Here is a 12,871-nt window from a genome sequence, read left to right as displayed (position 1 = left end):
CTCCCGTGCTGAGCAGAGGGGGCGCTGGGGTTTACTGGGGGTACAGCACAGAAATAGTTGGCACTAGGGCTACTAGGGGTACAGCACGGGGAGAATTGGTGCCCGGGGTTACTGGGGGTGCAGCCAGCGGCTGGGCAATGTGGGTTACTGGAGAACGATATCGGGAGCGGCGATGCTGGTTCCAGGCGTCCGGCAACAGGATGAAGGCAGTACTGGTGGTTTGGGTGCACGGCTCGGGGGGCTGGGGGCGGTGCTGGCCGCTCCAGGGCACGGCAGAGAGGCGGCGCCGGAGCCGCCGCGGTGCCGGAGCCGCCGCGGTGCCGCTCGGGGGCGGGCCGGGCCGGGTGGCCGTTCCGCCCCCCCGCGCTGCGGCCGGGGCTCGGCCCCGCTCCGTCCCGCGGCGTAGGGAGCCGGGCCGGTGCCAGGGCCGCCGCCCGGCCGGGCCGCAGCCCCCGCCGCCATGGCCCGCGTCTCGGCGATGATCAGCCCGGTCCTGGTGCTCTTCGGCTGCGACCTGTGTCTCGTACGAGCCAGTAAGTGCGGCCGGGCCGGGAGGGCACCGGGGCTGCGCGCCGCCGCCGGGCTGGCTCCCCCCGGGCGGGGAAACACTCGGGGGCGCTCGCCCCTGCTGTGGGCTGCGGTCCTCGCCAGGCCCCCCCGCTGGCCTCACCGCATTCCCGGCCTGGCCTTTGCCGCGACCCTCGAGCACTCCTCGGGCACCCCCGAGGCGCCGCGGCCTCCGAACCCCTGTGCATTCGACCGGGTCGTGTCCCCTCCCCGCGGGACGGCTGCTGCCACGCTGCCCTTCCCGAGGGCTCCCAAGGGCTCCCGCCGCGGGCGGGGCGCGGGTAGGAGTGGACACTCTGCGCCCCGCGGAGCGCAGCCCCCGCGTCCCGCCCGACCCCGAGGGAGCTCGTGCCCCGGGTAGGGACACTCAGGGCTGCGGCGGGCTGGGGCTGGCCGGGTAACGAGGATCGTGTCCCTTCCTTCCTGTGTTCGGTGGGACATCGAGGTCAGTGCACCCGAGGCACCGCTGTCCTTGTGTCCTTTGACTCGTCTGGATGACCTGCTGTCAGCAGCCACCTCCTGCTGTTTGCCCCTCGACAGGTTACTGAGATATTAAATCGAATTTCGAGTACCAGACATGTTATGCTACGTTGTACCGTGTTGCAAAACACGTACTGGCGGATTCAGGAAGAGATGCAGTCAGGGGTGTTAAAAAGGGGACGCTTATTTTTAGATGTACAGTCTGGTGCTTACTCCTTGCTGCAGCAGTAAGTTGGGGAAACATCTGGGTGCCCTTGAACAGCAGCCCGAAGGGCATGGGTTGTGGGGACAGGAGCAATCTGCTCTCCAGATCACAGCAGGACAGGGAGGGCACCAGTGGAGCTGTGCCCTTCTCTCTGCAGCACCACATCTGCCAGCATCCCTCATGAAAGTTATCTGTCCGGCCCTTTGCTGTCCCATGGAGCTGGGATGCATGTCAGATCTGGCCCCATGTCCAGCTGCCCACCAGCCATCCCTCCCACTGCCCACTGGCCATCCCTCTGACTGCTCACTGACCACCCCTCCCACTGCCCTCTGACCATCTCTTCAACTGCCCACTGCCCATCCCTCCTACTTCCCACCAGCCATCCCTCCCACTGACCACTGGTCATCCATCCCACTGCCTACTGGCCATCCTTCCCAGTGTCCAGCCACAGGCTGCAGTGCTGCCAGTTCCTGTATACAGCCCTGCTCTTCCCACCCCTCAATCAGGCCCAAAAGGAGCACACTACTGTACACAGAGGAGAAAACCTGTACCAGGCCTTAAGTAAGTGACACTGCTTTCTGTGGAAGTGTCCCTTTTGTAATATAGCTTTAATAAAAAGTGAAGCTGGATAACTTATAAGTGATGTAGAATCATTAGCAGTTAATGCATTGAGCTAAACAGTGGCACACTTTTCCCAGAGAGCCCAGCAGCATCTTGACTTTATAGCCAAAATGTGTTGACTTTAGAGAGCATGGTTTTTGGAGCACTTGCATTCACAGATCTTTATGGCAACAGCTCTGCCATGAAGCTGCTCTGATCTCAGCTGCAGAGCAGGCTGGATAGTATTAGATGCAATGTGGGGATTATACACAAAGCTTTGTCCTTTGGAGGTCTTATAACAACTTTGAGGTCTCATCTTGACTTTCATAGAATCCTGAGATAATTTGGTTTGGAAGGGACCTTGAAGTCCATCTCTTTCCACCCTCCTGGTATGGGCAATGACACCTTCCATTAGACCAGGTTGCTCCAAGCCCCATCCAACCTGGCCTTGGACACTTCAGGGACGGGGCAGCCACAGCTTCTCTGGACAGCCTGTGCCAGGGTCTCACCACCCTCACAAGGAACAATTTCTTTCCAGTATCCCATCTAACCCTGCCCTCTGACAGTGAGAAGCCATTCCCCCTTGTCCTGTCACTCCAGACCTTTTTTTCAAAGTCCCTGTCCAGCTCTTTTGGAGGCCCTTTAGGCACTGGAAAGGGCTCTAATATCTTCCTGGAGCCTTCTCTCCAGGCTGAACAACCTCAGCTCTCCCAGCCTGTCTCCAGAGCAGAGGTGATTGGGATTAAACACTGCTTTGTGTATCTAGAGTAAACTTCTCAAGTTTTGATTTCTGAGGTTTTTTATCTCTTCCTACCAGGCATGCAAATTCCATATGCTCAGAAATGTATTTTCTGCAGTTCATTCAACATCAAACTGATAAAGGCACTCTGGTTTTCCTAATGCAGAACTGTAACCTGGACACAAGGTCTCCTGTCACACTGGTTCCGGGCTGCTGGCCTGGAGTCTGCACCAAGAGTGCTTAGTGTGCATGCAGTCTGGTGCACTGACAAGTCATGTGCATCATGGCTCCGCTCTACCCCCATGTCCTCTCACCCTTCTGCTGCCAGTGAGTGGCAGTCCCTGCTTAGGGCCAGTGCAAGCTCTGGCTAAGTACAGCTGGAACACTTCTGTCCGCCCTGCGTGGACTCAACAGCACAGCTTGTGGATCAGTGCAGTGCCTTTGTTCTCAAATCATCAAGTGGCTCTCAGTCCCAGGACAGTGTCTCAGCGTCCCCAGCCTGAAAACCGCAGGTGGGCCAGGCTGGGCGCCCCGCAGAAGCTTGGAAAATTCTTGTGCAGAGCTGGGCAGCTGCTACAAGCTCTATCCACAAACTTCTGTGTTGCAGCAATGTCAGACCCTGTTTTTAATTTCCTTACGTACACTTAAAGGTTGGTAGTTGAGCTGCCTCCATTGAGCATATACAGGACTCTTTTAATTCTGTTAGATGTTAAAAAAAACACCTAATTCATTACTGTGGATGTATCCTGTGAAGCATCATGTCGTATTCTTGTCCTGAGGCTAGCTGGCAGGATCTGGTCATATCCATGGTATTGATATGAGTTCCCTCACGAGTTCCAAAGAGGGAGGTACATCAGTACTACCTGCTAGAAATGGTTTCTGGCTCATGCTAGCTCCCAAGCCATGCCCAAGAGTGGTTTGGGCACATACTGGCTGGTGCAGACCAAATCAGTTCTTGGACCAATCTCCACCACTGGATTCTTGGGCTGTTCTGACCCCACCGTTTGCTAGCACAGTGATAACCTAGGACAACTGTTCTTCTGCTTGAAAGCGAGCAGAAACATGCAGCCCCCCCATATATCCACACTTTGAAATGCCTGTTTCTGGAACAGTTGTATGCTGACTGACAGGGTGCTGCTTGAGCTCGCGGCTGAGGGTGCTTCTGACACCAGCTGTGGTGGAAAGCCAGACCAGGCTGGAAAACCATCCAGTGGAAAAGGACCTGGGGGTTCTAGTTGACAGCAGTTAAACATGAGCTGGCCAAGAAGGCATAGAGCATCCTCGCTGGTGTCGTCAATAGTGTGGCAGCAGGACCAGGGAAGTGATTTTCCCCCAGTGCTAGACACTGCTGAGGCACCTTGAATCCTGCGGTCAGTTTTGGGCCCCTCATGACAAGAAAGACAATAAGGGGCTGGAGCATGTCCAGGGAAGGGAACAGAGCTGGGGAAGTGTTGTAGTGTGCTTATGCGGTATCACGATTCATAAACGGCCACCCCACGCTGCAGGGAAGGGACTGAAGCACTAGTCTGATGAGTGGCTGAGGGAACTGGGGGAACTCAGACTGGATGAAAGGAGGCTCAGGGGGGACCTTCTCACTCTCTACAACTCCTTGACAGGATGGTGGAGGCAGGTGGGGGTCAGGCTCTGCTCCCAGGGAACAGATGACTGGACAAGGGGAAATGGCCTCAAGTTGCATCAGTGGAGGTTCAGATTGGGTATTAGGAACAATTTCTTCACTGAAAGAGTGGTTAAGCATTGGACAGGCTGCCCAGGACAGTGGTGGATTCACCACCCCTGGAAGTGTTCAAGAAATGAGTGGACATGACACTTTGCAATATGGTTTAGTGGGCATGGGGTTATTCGGTCAGAGATTGGAGTTGATGATCTTGTGGTCTTTTCCAACCACAATGATTGTATTATTTCATCTGCAGGAAGCTGAGCTTCTGTGCCCACAGATATACATACACCCCGGGCAGTGGACAGGGCTGGGTCTGTGGCTTTGTTCAGCCGGTTTCGCTGTTGGCTTGTAGGTGAGCAGGGTGTGCAGGAGGACATGGCTTAGTGACTCCCTCCCTCTCATAGGTTAGTGATGAACCAGATTCCCACTGGCAAAACTCTACAGAGACACACTCTTTGTGGGATAAAGGATGTTTGAGTGTACCTTTGAAACCTTTCCAATTTTCCAGACTCCTTTTCTGGAGGAGAGAAACAGAATCCTGTGGTGTCCTTGTCTCTGATGACCCTCTCTCCTGGTGGTGTGTCAAACTTCTGAGGACACACTAAGTCCCAGGGTCTCTCTTAGAACATGTTTTCTGGGTTCTCCTCTCTGTTTTAATTGCCCTTGGCAGACCACAACCCTTAATTTTTCAGAGTGGGAACCACAGAATTCCTCTGGTTTGATCTGGAGCTGTGTATATTCTGATGTGAATGAATGCACTTAAATAGCTGGCCTGCAAAAATCACCTTTCCTTGTCACTCTAACTGGGGTTGTTGTTTGGGTCACAGTTGTCCTTTCTCTTGTTCTCAGGTGCCCCCTGGAGCTCTTTTTCTGTATAAATCACAGCATTGACCTTGTGCTGCACAGACATCTTGTAGGACACTGACTTATTTGCAGGGAGTGAGAGCACACAAACAGCCTTAGTGTCTTTCATGAGCTCCTGTGTCTAATTTCCAGACAAAATTTGGCTTTGTGTGCAGGACTGTGTGGGATCCTGTTGTGCTCTTACTGCTGTGAAATCTCAAAGTGGCAGTGGTGCAGACCATAGGTCAGTCAGGTCAGCTTTCCATAGAACAGCAATGGCAGAGCATTGCTGCCAGCTTTGCAGCCAGTGGCACTGCACTGCTAGGACAGCCAGCTCTGCCTTCAGCACTGGCCTTTCCTCCACACCCTAGAGCAAGGAGTAATGCCAGGCAATGGAGATGGCCAGATTGAATTCCAGAGTGTGTTTACTCCAAGCTGCTCCATTTTTCTGTCGCAGTTAATATATCATTGCTATGTCTGGGATGCTTCCTACGCAGTTCTGAGTGGTGTGCCAGGCATTGGTGGTGTGCCCATCCACAGGACAACCCCAGAGCTCTGTTGCCTGCACACTCCTCCTGCACCCAGTAGGCAGCTGCCTGCCAGCCCAGGAAACACCGTGTTATGCATGTGTTGCTACTGGCAGGGCTCTGGCTTATCCATATGCTGTGCCACTCCTCTCCTGGGGACAGGTTCACCAGAGAAGGTGCTAGTCTTTTGCCCTAGCCAATGTGCTGCCATGGGCAGGTGTTGAAGATGCCCCATGATGATGTGCAGGGCTGAGGGCCTGTTCTGAGACATCTTCTTTTGCCTCTTTCCTGTGCCTCTCCTCGGTCCATGCCTGGTCCCCAGACAGGCCGCCATCCCCTGTCAACGTGACTGTGACGCAGCTGAAGGCAAACTCTGCCACAGTCTCCTGGGATGTCCCAGAAGGTGACGTGGTCATCGGCTATGCCATTCTACAGCAGGTATCCAGGATCTGTTGCCAGGGGGCTGGGGACACTGATTACCAGTATTCTCCTGTGTCGGCCGTTTTGCCATGGTCCGGGGCTCCTCTGGCACCTGCCTGAGGACATCTCTGCTGCTGAGCAGCCCTTGCCAGAATGCCCCATCTGTGCCATCCATCCTGGTGGAGGGCAGAAGGCCATGGGTTGCATTGGGGTAGTCCCTCTAATGGCTTCCCTGGGATTTCTCTGGGTAAGGATGGTGCTTCAGCCATGATATAACCCTTCTTTGCTTGCCTTGTTCCACCTAATACAGCCCTGGGTGATGGTGGCTTCTCCAGAGAGGTGCCTGGCTCTCAGGCCATGCAGGGATTCTGAATAGACAGTGCTGGCCAGTCTGGCCCACCCTGGGGGTGTATGGTTGCCTGGGAAGGGAGGAGTGAGGGCAGTGTGTCCAGCACAGCCCTGCAGCTGGGGGCCTATGACTGGTGCGGCTGGAAGCAGCCTCCCAGGGCTGACAGCTCTTCCCTCTGGCAGCGGCAGGATGGGCAGATGCAACGCTTCATCCGGGAGGTGAACACCACCAACCGTGCCTGTGTGCTGTGGGACCTGGCAGAGGATGCTGACTACATCATCCAGGTGCAGAGCATTGGCCTGTATGGGGAGAGCCAGGCTAGCAAGCGTGTCCACTTCCGCACCCTGAAGGAGACTGACCGCCTGCCTTCCAACAGCTCCAACCAAGGTGAGGCACCTCTTTCCAGCTTGCCCAGGTGCTGCTGGTGGGGCCACACCTGTAGACCTGTACAGCAGACAGGCTGGGATTCAGCAACCAATGAGGAAGGTGCTGCCCTGAGAAGTGGGTTGCTGGGGACTCACAGGGCTGTACAGGCTGCTGTTGTGTCCACTATGTGTTGTGTCCACGGTAATGTCCCCAAGATGTGGTTTGCAGCCATCCTATCCTAGGTCTTGGCACCCATTCAGCTAGGCAGACTGGCCAGGACAGCTGCTCCGGCCTGTTCAGCTGCTGCCCGTAGGAAGCCAGTACTGAACAGACTCTCAGATCTTCCAGATCTTCCAGTCTGCAGGCTATCAAAAGACAAATGACAGAGCCCCATGGTCTCCTTTACTTCTAATATCTTTGTTGCCTTGGGGTTGCCTGCATGTTGGTCCATGAGAGATAATCCAGGAATCCAAGAGATACGGTGCCCATAGAGGGCATGGGAGTCTGTCTCCAGCACTAACTGTGAGAGGGATCTTTATTATGGCAGGGCAAGCAGATGGCTGACTTTCCTCAGAACTTTTGTGTTCAACTGACCTGTCCTGCCCTGGTCACTGTGTAGAGAGTGACCTTAGGGACTACTGGCATGCATTGTGCAGTCCCTACATGAACCCAAACAAGCTGTCGGAATCCCTGACTATCTTTGTGGCAAGGACGGTTTATCTGGCACAGGAAAGCCACAGGATGCATGTCCTCTCCCCAGACAGGATGTCATCTCACACCCATCCTTGTTTGGGGGAGGTGAGCTTCTCTCCTTTGGAGTTTCTCAAATCCTCTAGTGTTGCTGTAGTGGGAGGGTATCTGCTGCCAGCCCTGCTTGGGGTCTCTTCTCTGCAGGTGACATCACCATGGAAGGTCTGGACAAAGATCGGCAGCTGCAGACAGGCGAGATTATTATCATCGTGGCTGTGCTGCTCATGTGGGCAGGTGAGTGCCACAAGCAATGTTCTGGCTGGCTGGGACAAAGGTACAATCCATGGTTCACAAAGAGGATTTGGCTCAAGGGAGTGCAGAGGCACATTGGTGGAGGTCTGACACTCTTCAGTAAGTCCATTGAGTCTCCGTAGGAGCTGGAGCCAGTGGGGTAAAATGAACAACCACAGGCAATGCTCAGCAGCAATGGCTTGGAGTATGTGGAAGAGCAGCAGACAGAATGGGATCTGGAATTACAGGGTGGAAGCATCCCAGCTGACAGTAACGATCGTGTTGGTTGGCCTTAGATGTCATGACAGGTAACACTGCTGCACTAACTGGTAGTGGCTGTGCCTCAGTTTACTAAAGCTGTAAAGTGTGTGATTTGCTCCTGTACAGCACAATTAAAGCCAGTGTTCCAGTAGGCAGCAGGCTGCCTGGGAGCATGGGAGCCTAGGTGGTAAGTCAGTTCCTGACTGGTCGCTTGCAGCTGCTGTGAATGGGAAGTCATTGATCCCCTACTCCCTTCCCAGTAAATGTGGATTTTATAGTGGCATTTGATGACAAAGAAATTTGTCCTTGCCCTGGCCTTGACACTTTCGTAGTGCACTGGGAGAAAATTCAAGAGGACTGCTGGTAGTTTACACCTGGCACAGGTTTGTGTGGCAGGATGCCAGATGGGAGGAGTCAGGCCCAGTCTGTGCCTGACAGTGCCTGTGTGTTATCACACACACACTGGGGTTTGAGTGAGTCCAGCACAGTCACACTTGGGGGCATCGCTCCAGACTCCAGTGCCCAGGTTCCCAGATGTGGGACATGCTGCATGAGATGTGTGCTGGGAAACCATGAAAGTGACTGACCCCACAGCCAGTTTGCATGGACAAAGACAAGGGCTGGCTTTTGTGGGGGTCACAAGCACCAGCTCAGTAACTAGTGCCTTGCTGGAGGCACTCCAAAACCCACGCAGCTGCCCACTGACTGAACTGTTCCTCTCTGAGTGCCTCAGCATCTGCCTTTGGTGAGTGCCAAGCACCTCACATGTGCCCCAATGGCCTTAATCACGTCCATGCCTGTCTGCCCGAGGAAACTGGCCTGGCCACACATGCAGAGCAAGGAGTTGACAGCAGTTAAACATGAGCTGGCCAAGAAGGCACAGAGCATCCTCACTGGTGTGCAGAGGGGTGGTGCAGGCTGCTGCAGGTGGAGGTGTGGGTGTGCAGCACCCCAAGGAGCCCTGGGTGTGACTGCTCTGCAGCTGGGATGCTGTGGGGAGGGGAGGCAGAGGCAGCCACTGTGAGGGTGTCCTTCATGCAGTCTGTCTTTTGGCAGCGGTGATTGCCCTGTTCTGCAGACAATATGACATCATCAAGGATAACGACTCCAACAACAACAAGGAGAAGACAAAGCCGTCCTCAGAGCATAGCACACCGGAGCGACCAAGCGGAGGCCTGCTGCGGAGCAAGGTGAGTGGGGAGGGCTGTCAGGAGGGTGAAGCATGTGGTGTCTTCTGGGGCTTGCAGCCTGGACAGAATCTGGCACTCTCCGGAAAGGGAAACACCCCAACTCATGCTGTCACCCCAAAGACTGAGGGTTTTTAGGGTACAGTGAACCTTGTTCTCTCTGAGGCAGCGTGTGTGCTCCATGGGTGATTGCAGGAGAAACATTGGAAGAGATGACAGGATATAACAGCTGGGATGGCTCTTGCATTGCAGGGTGGTAACTGACCTCTCACTGTAACAGACCCTTCACCATGCCCTTCCAAGGCTGCACCTCTCCTGCACCGATGGACAGGTCTGGCTCCTGCCTCTTCAGGCAGGAGTGGACATGCTTGGCTGTTCTCATGGTTCCTGCACTGGTCTGTCACTGCTCACTTTCTGCCTTCACTGCAGCTGGCTCCAGGTCTTCACCACACAAGTCATTCCAGAGCCCCTTCCTCACCCTGAAGGAAATGCTATGCCAGGCTCTAGATGGGGAGGGAGCAGTACCTTCATCTGGCTGTTCCCTCAGCTCCTGACATTTCTCCCTTTGTTACCTGCCCAAAGACAGTGGTTTATAGCCCTGATGCTCTAACGGGACTGCATGTTAGGTTTTTGCTTGTGTTTCATCTGCCGCCTCTATCAAGGGTGGGAACTCCCCTCACTGTGTTGCCTTGACTGCCCCACTGATTCCACATCTTGGTTTCCAGCAGATGTCTGGAGCAGAAACTTCCTGTTTGGACTTCAAGGCCCCAGTTCCCTTCCTCCAGATTTTTCAGCTTGCTGATTACTCCTTGTCAAAGAGATCCCTCCTCTTGGATCCCTACTCCAAACTGACCCTGCTCTGCTGAGGTCTGCTGGTCTTGATGCCTGACACAGGCTGAGGGACTCTGCCATGGGGTCTGATCCCAGGGGTGCAGCAAAACAGGGTCTTAAAGCAGATTTTTCTCTCATAGAAGAAATCTCCCTCGGTCAATATCATCGAGGTGTAAGTGCAGCACCAGCTCTGCCGTCTGGCTTCTTGGGTGTCCTGCCAGAGCCAAAGCAGGCCTTGGAAGAAGAGACAGCACCAGGCACCCAGCCTGGAACTCAGCATGCAACGATCCACGTATCAGAACTCCCGCTTTCCTGAGGGCACCTGTCCGGAGATGTGCATGGAGCCAGCTCCCAAGCCATGCATGCAGAGCATGGCCCTGCCCATCCCGCACACCTGGCCCCCCTCCCCTACCGGTGCAAAGCACGGAGCTGAGGACAGGTGAGGGGCCACACCACCGGCTGGAGTGAGGGGGAGCCAAGGGGCTGATGCACTGGCCTGAGGGGAGGCCATGTCCTTGTGCACCAGCTTGGCCAAAGCCCTGGATGCAGCTGTGGCACTGGATGCCTGCCCAGCATCAGGGCGCAGACCTTGCTCTCAGCTGCCTGTTTGGGTTTGTAGAGAGCAGGAGCTGCTCCCCTCAGGGCCCTGGGGCTGAGGGAACGGGGCAGTGCAGGCATTGCCCCAGCACTGCCAGGAGAGCTGTGGCCAGATGGTAGGAGGGTTTGTCTGTGGACCCAGCCCACACAGGGGAAGAGTGGATTGCTGCTGGAGAACAGGGCTCCACTGCACCCCATCATGGCTTTGAAGGGGCTTTGAAGCCTCTGTCTACTGCAGAGGACAAAGGCACAAGGGACAACGAGAAGCTAGTGCTGTCAAAATGCCTGGCCAGTCCACAGAGGCTGCAGCTGGGGCAGGGAGTGCTGGTGGGAGCCCCACAGGGCTGGAGGAGTGGGCAGTGCCAGGGCATGGCTGTGGCTATGCTGTGTCCCCAGTGGGGCTCAGAGTTGGCACATTCAGGCTGTTTGAGGGGAGCTGCCAATCACTTTTGTGAGCAGCACAGAGCCTGTGCTGCCTGGAGGAAACAATGTGGCAAGGCCTGCAAAGTCTCAGTTGGAGGGAATGGGGTGAAAAAACGAGGCTCCCTACTGCCCTGGCTGCTGCTCTCCCTCCATGCTCTGCTCTGCAGCCTGCCTCATACAGGCTCTGCAGCCCTGGACTCAAGCATCACAGGATCCAGTGTCTTCCAGGAATAAATCTCCCAGTAAAAGCACTTTCAGGACTTTTCCTTCCAGGTGCTGCTCAGCTCTTGCTGCAGGACTAGGTGGGGAAGGGACAAGATAAGCGACTCCTGTGGCAGGGTCTTTTCAATAAAAGCATCCTGGCTCAAAGGCAGCATCAGAGCTGCAGGTCACTGTGTATGTCCATGCATGCATACATGTACGAGGTCTTCAATATATGTGTCTGGCCCATAAGAGAAGATTTGTTCTAGAGTGCTGTGCAAGAGCTGGAGGTCCTCCATGGTCACCTCAGGCCCCTCTGGCCCTCCAGGGAGAGCTGCTGCTAAGAGCTGGGCCATATCATGCTGCTGGACCAGCTGCAGGCTGTCCCACTCAGAGTGACATCATAGCTGCTTCTCTGCAGAGAGCAGAGGCATCCCAGCAGCAAGCCCAAGAAGGTGGTCAAGGCCTGACCCTGACAGGCTGCTGGCTGGAGGGGCCTGTGCTGCTCCCTGCTCAGGTGAGGAGAGGGGTACCTGAGGAGTAAAAGCACCATGGTGGTGGGATGCAACTGCTGCTGGGCTGTAACCTGGGTGGCAGGGAGCATAGCCACAGCTCCAGAGACACAAACATCTTGTTTTGCCCACCAGGTTTTTTGGTGGTTTTTTTTTTTTTTTTAGGGAGGTACATTAAAGAAACTGGGGCTGTCAGGGAAATACAAGAGTTTTAAGGAAATTCCAGTGATCTGGAAAATGCTTAGAAGTTCTGTTTTGGAATGTCATAGCAGATGTGCCTGCTATCATAAGATTTTTAGCCAGGCCAGAGGCACACACAAAGAATCAAAGTATCAGGTGATGTGAGGAACTATGGAAGGCATCAAAAAAAAAAAAAGTCAGAATGCAGGGGTTGTGACCAAATAAGAAACAGAGCACAAAAGTCTGACATTAAATGAAAAATCAGGGTGTGTTGCTGAGGGAAAAAACCTTCCCCTCTGAAAAAAAAAAACCCAACAAACCAACAACAAAAAAAAAACCCCACACACAAACCACAAAACCCCAAGCCACCACTTCTTCCCAGACTACTAGGAGGGCAGGGAACTGCAGCAATGAGTGGTAGAAGCTGAGGGCCTGACAATCACCTGCTCACCCTAACAACAATTACAGGTTGCTCTGTCCCCCAGCTGAGGGTGAAAAGACATGAAACTAGATTCAATATGCAAAACCACAAGTGAAAAAAACCCTTGTCTAGCTTCTGACTGACCCATAGCACCCCAGGACGCCCCAGTGCCTGTGGCACTCACTGGGAGACTGGCCCTGCCATCCCAGCTGCAACCAGCAATTGGTGCTCGGCTGGGCTGTCAGTGACACCAGCCTGAGAAGGGCATCTGTGTGGAGATGTGACAGGAACCCAGCAGCAAGGGCCTCAGCCAGAACACAGCTGCAAGCTGTTAATTGCCAGAGAAACCAGACATCCTGATGGCTGCAGCCTCCCCTGCTCTGTCTGGGGAAGGAAACCAATTGCACATCTTGCCTGTGTAGAGCACAGCTGGGATGCAGCAGGGCAGAGATACTTCAGAGCAGAGCAGGCAAGTGGGAAGAGCACAAGAGCTGCTGACACAC

The 12,871-nt window shown here is 54.6% G+C and overlaps 1 protein-coding gene across 8 annotated transcripts; it reads left to right on the top strand.

Moving 5' to 3' along the window:
* Window positions 1-331: 331 nt before the first annotated feature.
* FNDC4 (fibronectin type III domain containing 4) lies at window positions 332-11,427 on the top strand. Of its 8 annotated transcripts, none has more exons than XM_085057370.1 (7): window positions 332-533; window positions 5,962-6,077; window positions 6,591-6,795; window positions 7,669-7,758; window positions 9,073-9,206; window positions 9,929-10,070; window positions 10,178-11,427. In XM_085057370.1, the coding sequence occupies exons 1-6, from the start codon at window positions 461-463 to the stop codon at window positions 10,067-10,069; spliced, it is 759 nt and encodes a 252-aa protein (XP_084913496.1). In that variant the 5' UTR covers window positions 332-460; the 3' UTR covers window position 10,070; window positions 10,178-11,427. The 8 variants fall into 8 exon arrangements, with proteins under 8 accessions (XP_084913496.1, XP_084913495.1, XP_084913497.1 ...); XM_085057369.1 differs by having other exon boundaries at window positions 10,175-11,427; XM_085057371.1 differs by having other exon boundaries at window positions 333-533; window positions 9,932-10,070; window positions 10,175-11,427.
* The last annotated feature ends 1,444 nt before the right edge of the window (window positions 11,428-12,871 follow it).

The sequence above is a fragment of the Lichenostomus cassidix genome, chromosome 3, assembly GCF_008360975.1.
Source record: "Lichenostomus cassidix isolate B80296 chromosome 3, HeHo_3.0, whole genome shotgun sequence".
In the NCBI taxonomy this organism is placed as follows: domain Eukaryota; kingdom Metazoa; phylum Chordata; class Aves; order Passeriformes; family Meliphagidae; genus Lichenostomus; species Lichenostomus cassidix.
This window is presented reverse-complemented; position numbering and strand designations above follow the sequence as displayed.

Excerpts from the sequence above, each read along its gene's own strand:
- FNDC4 (XM_085057370.1), top strand. The coding sequence starts at position 461 with ATGGCCCGCGTCTCGGCGATGATCAGCCCGGTCCTGGTGCTCTTCGGC. Across the intron at positions 6,078-6,590 it reads GCTATGCCATTCTACAGCAG|CGGCAGGATGGGCAGATGCA; the intron begins GTATCCAGGATC and ends TCCCTCTGGCAG. Across the intron at positions 6,796-7,668 it reads TTCCAACAGCTCCAACCAAG|GTGACATCACCATGGAAGGT; the intron begins GTGAGGCACCTC and ends TCTTCTCTGCAG.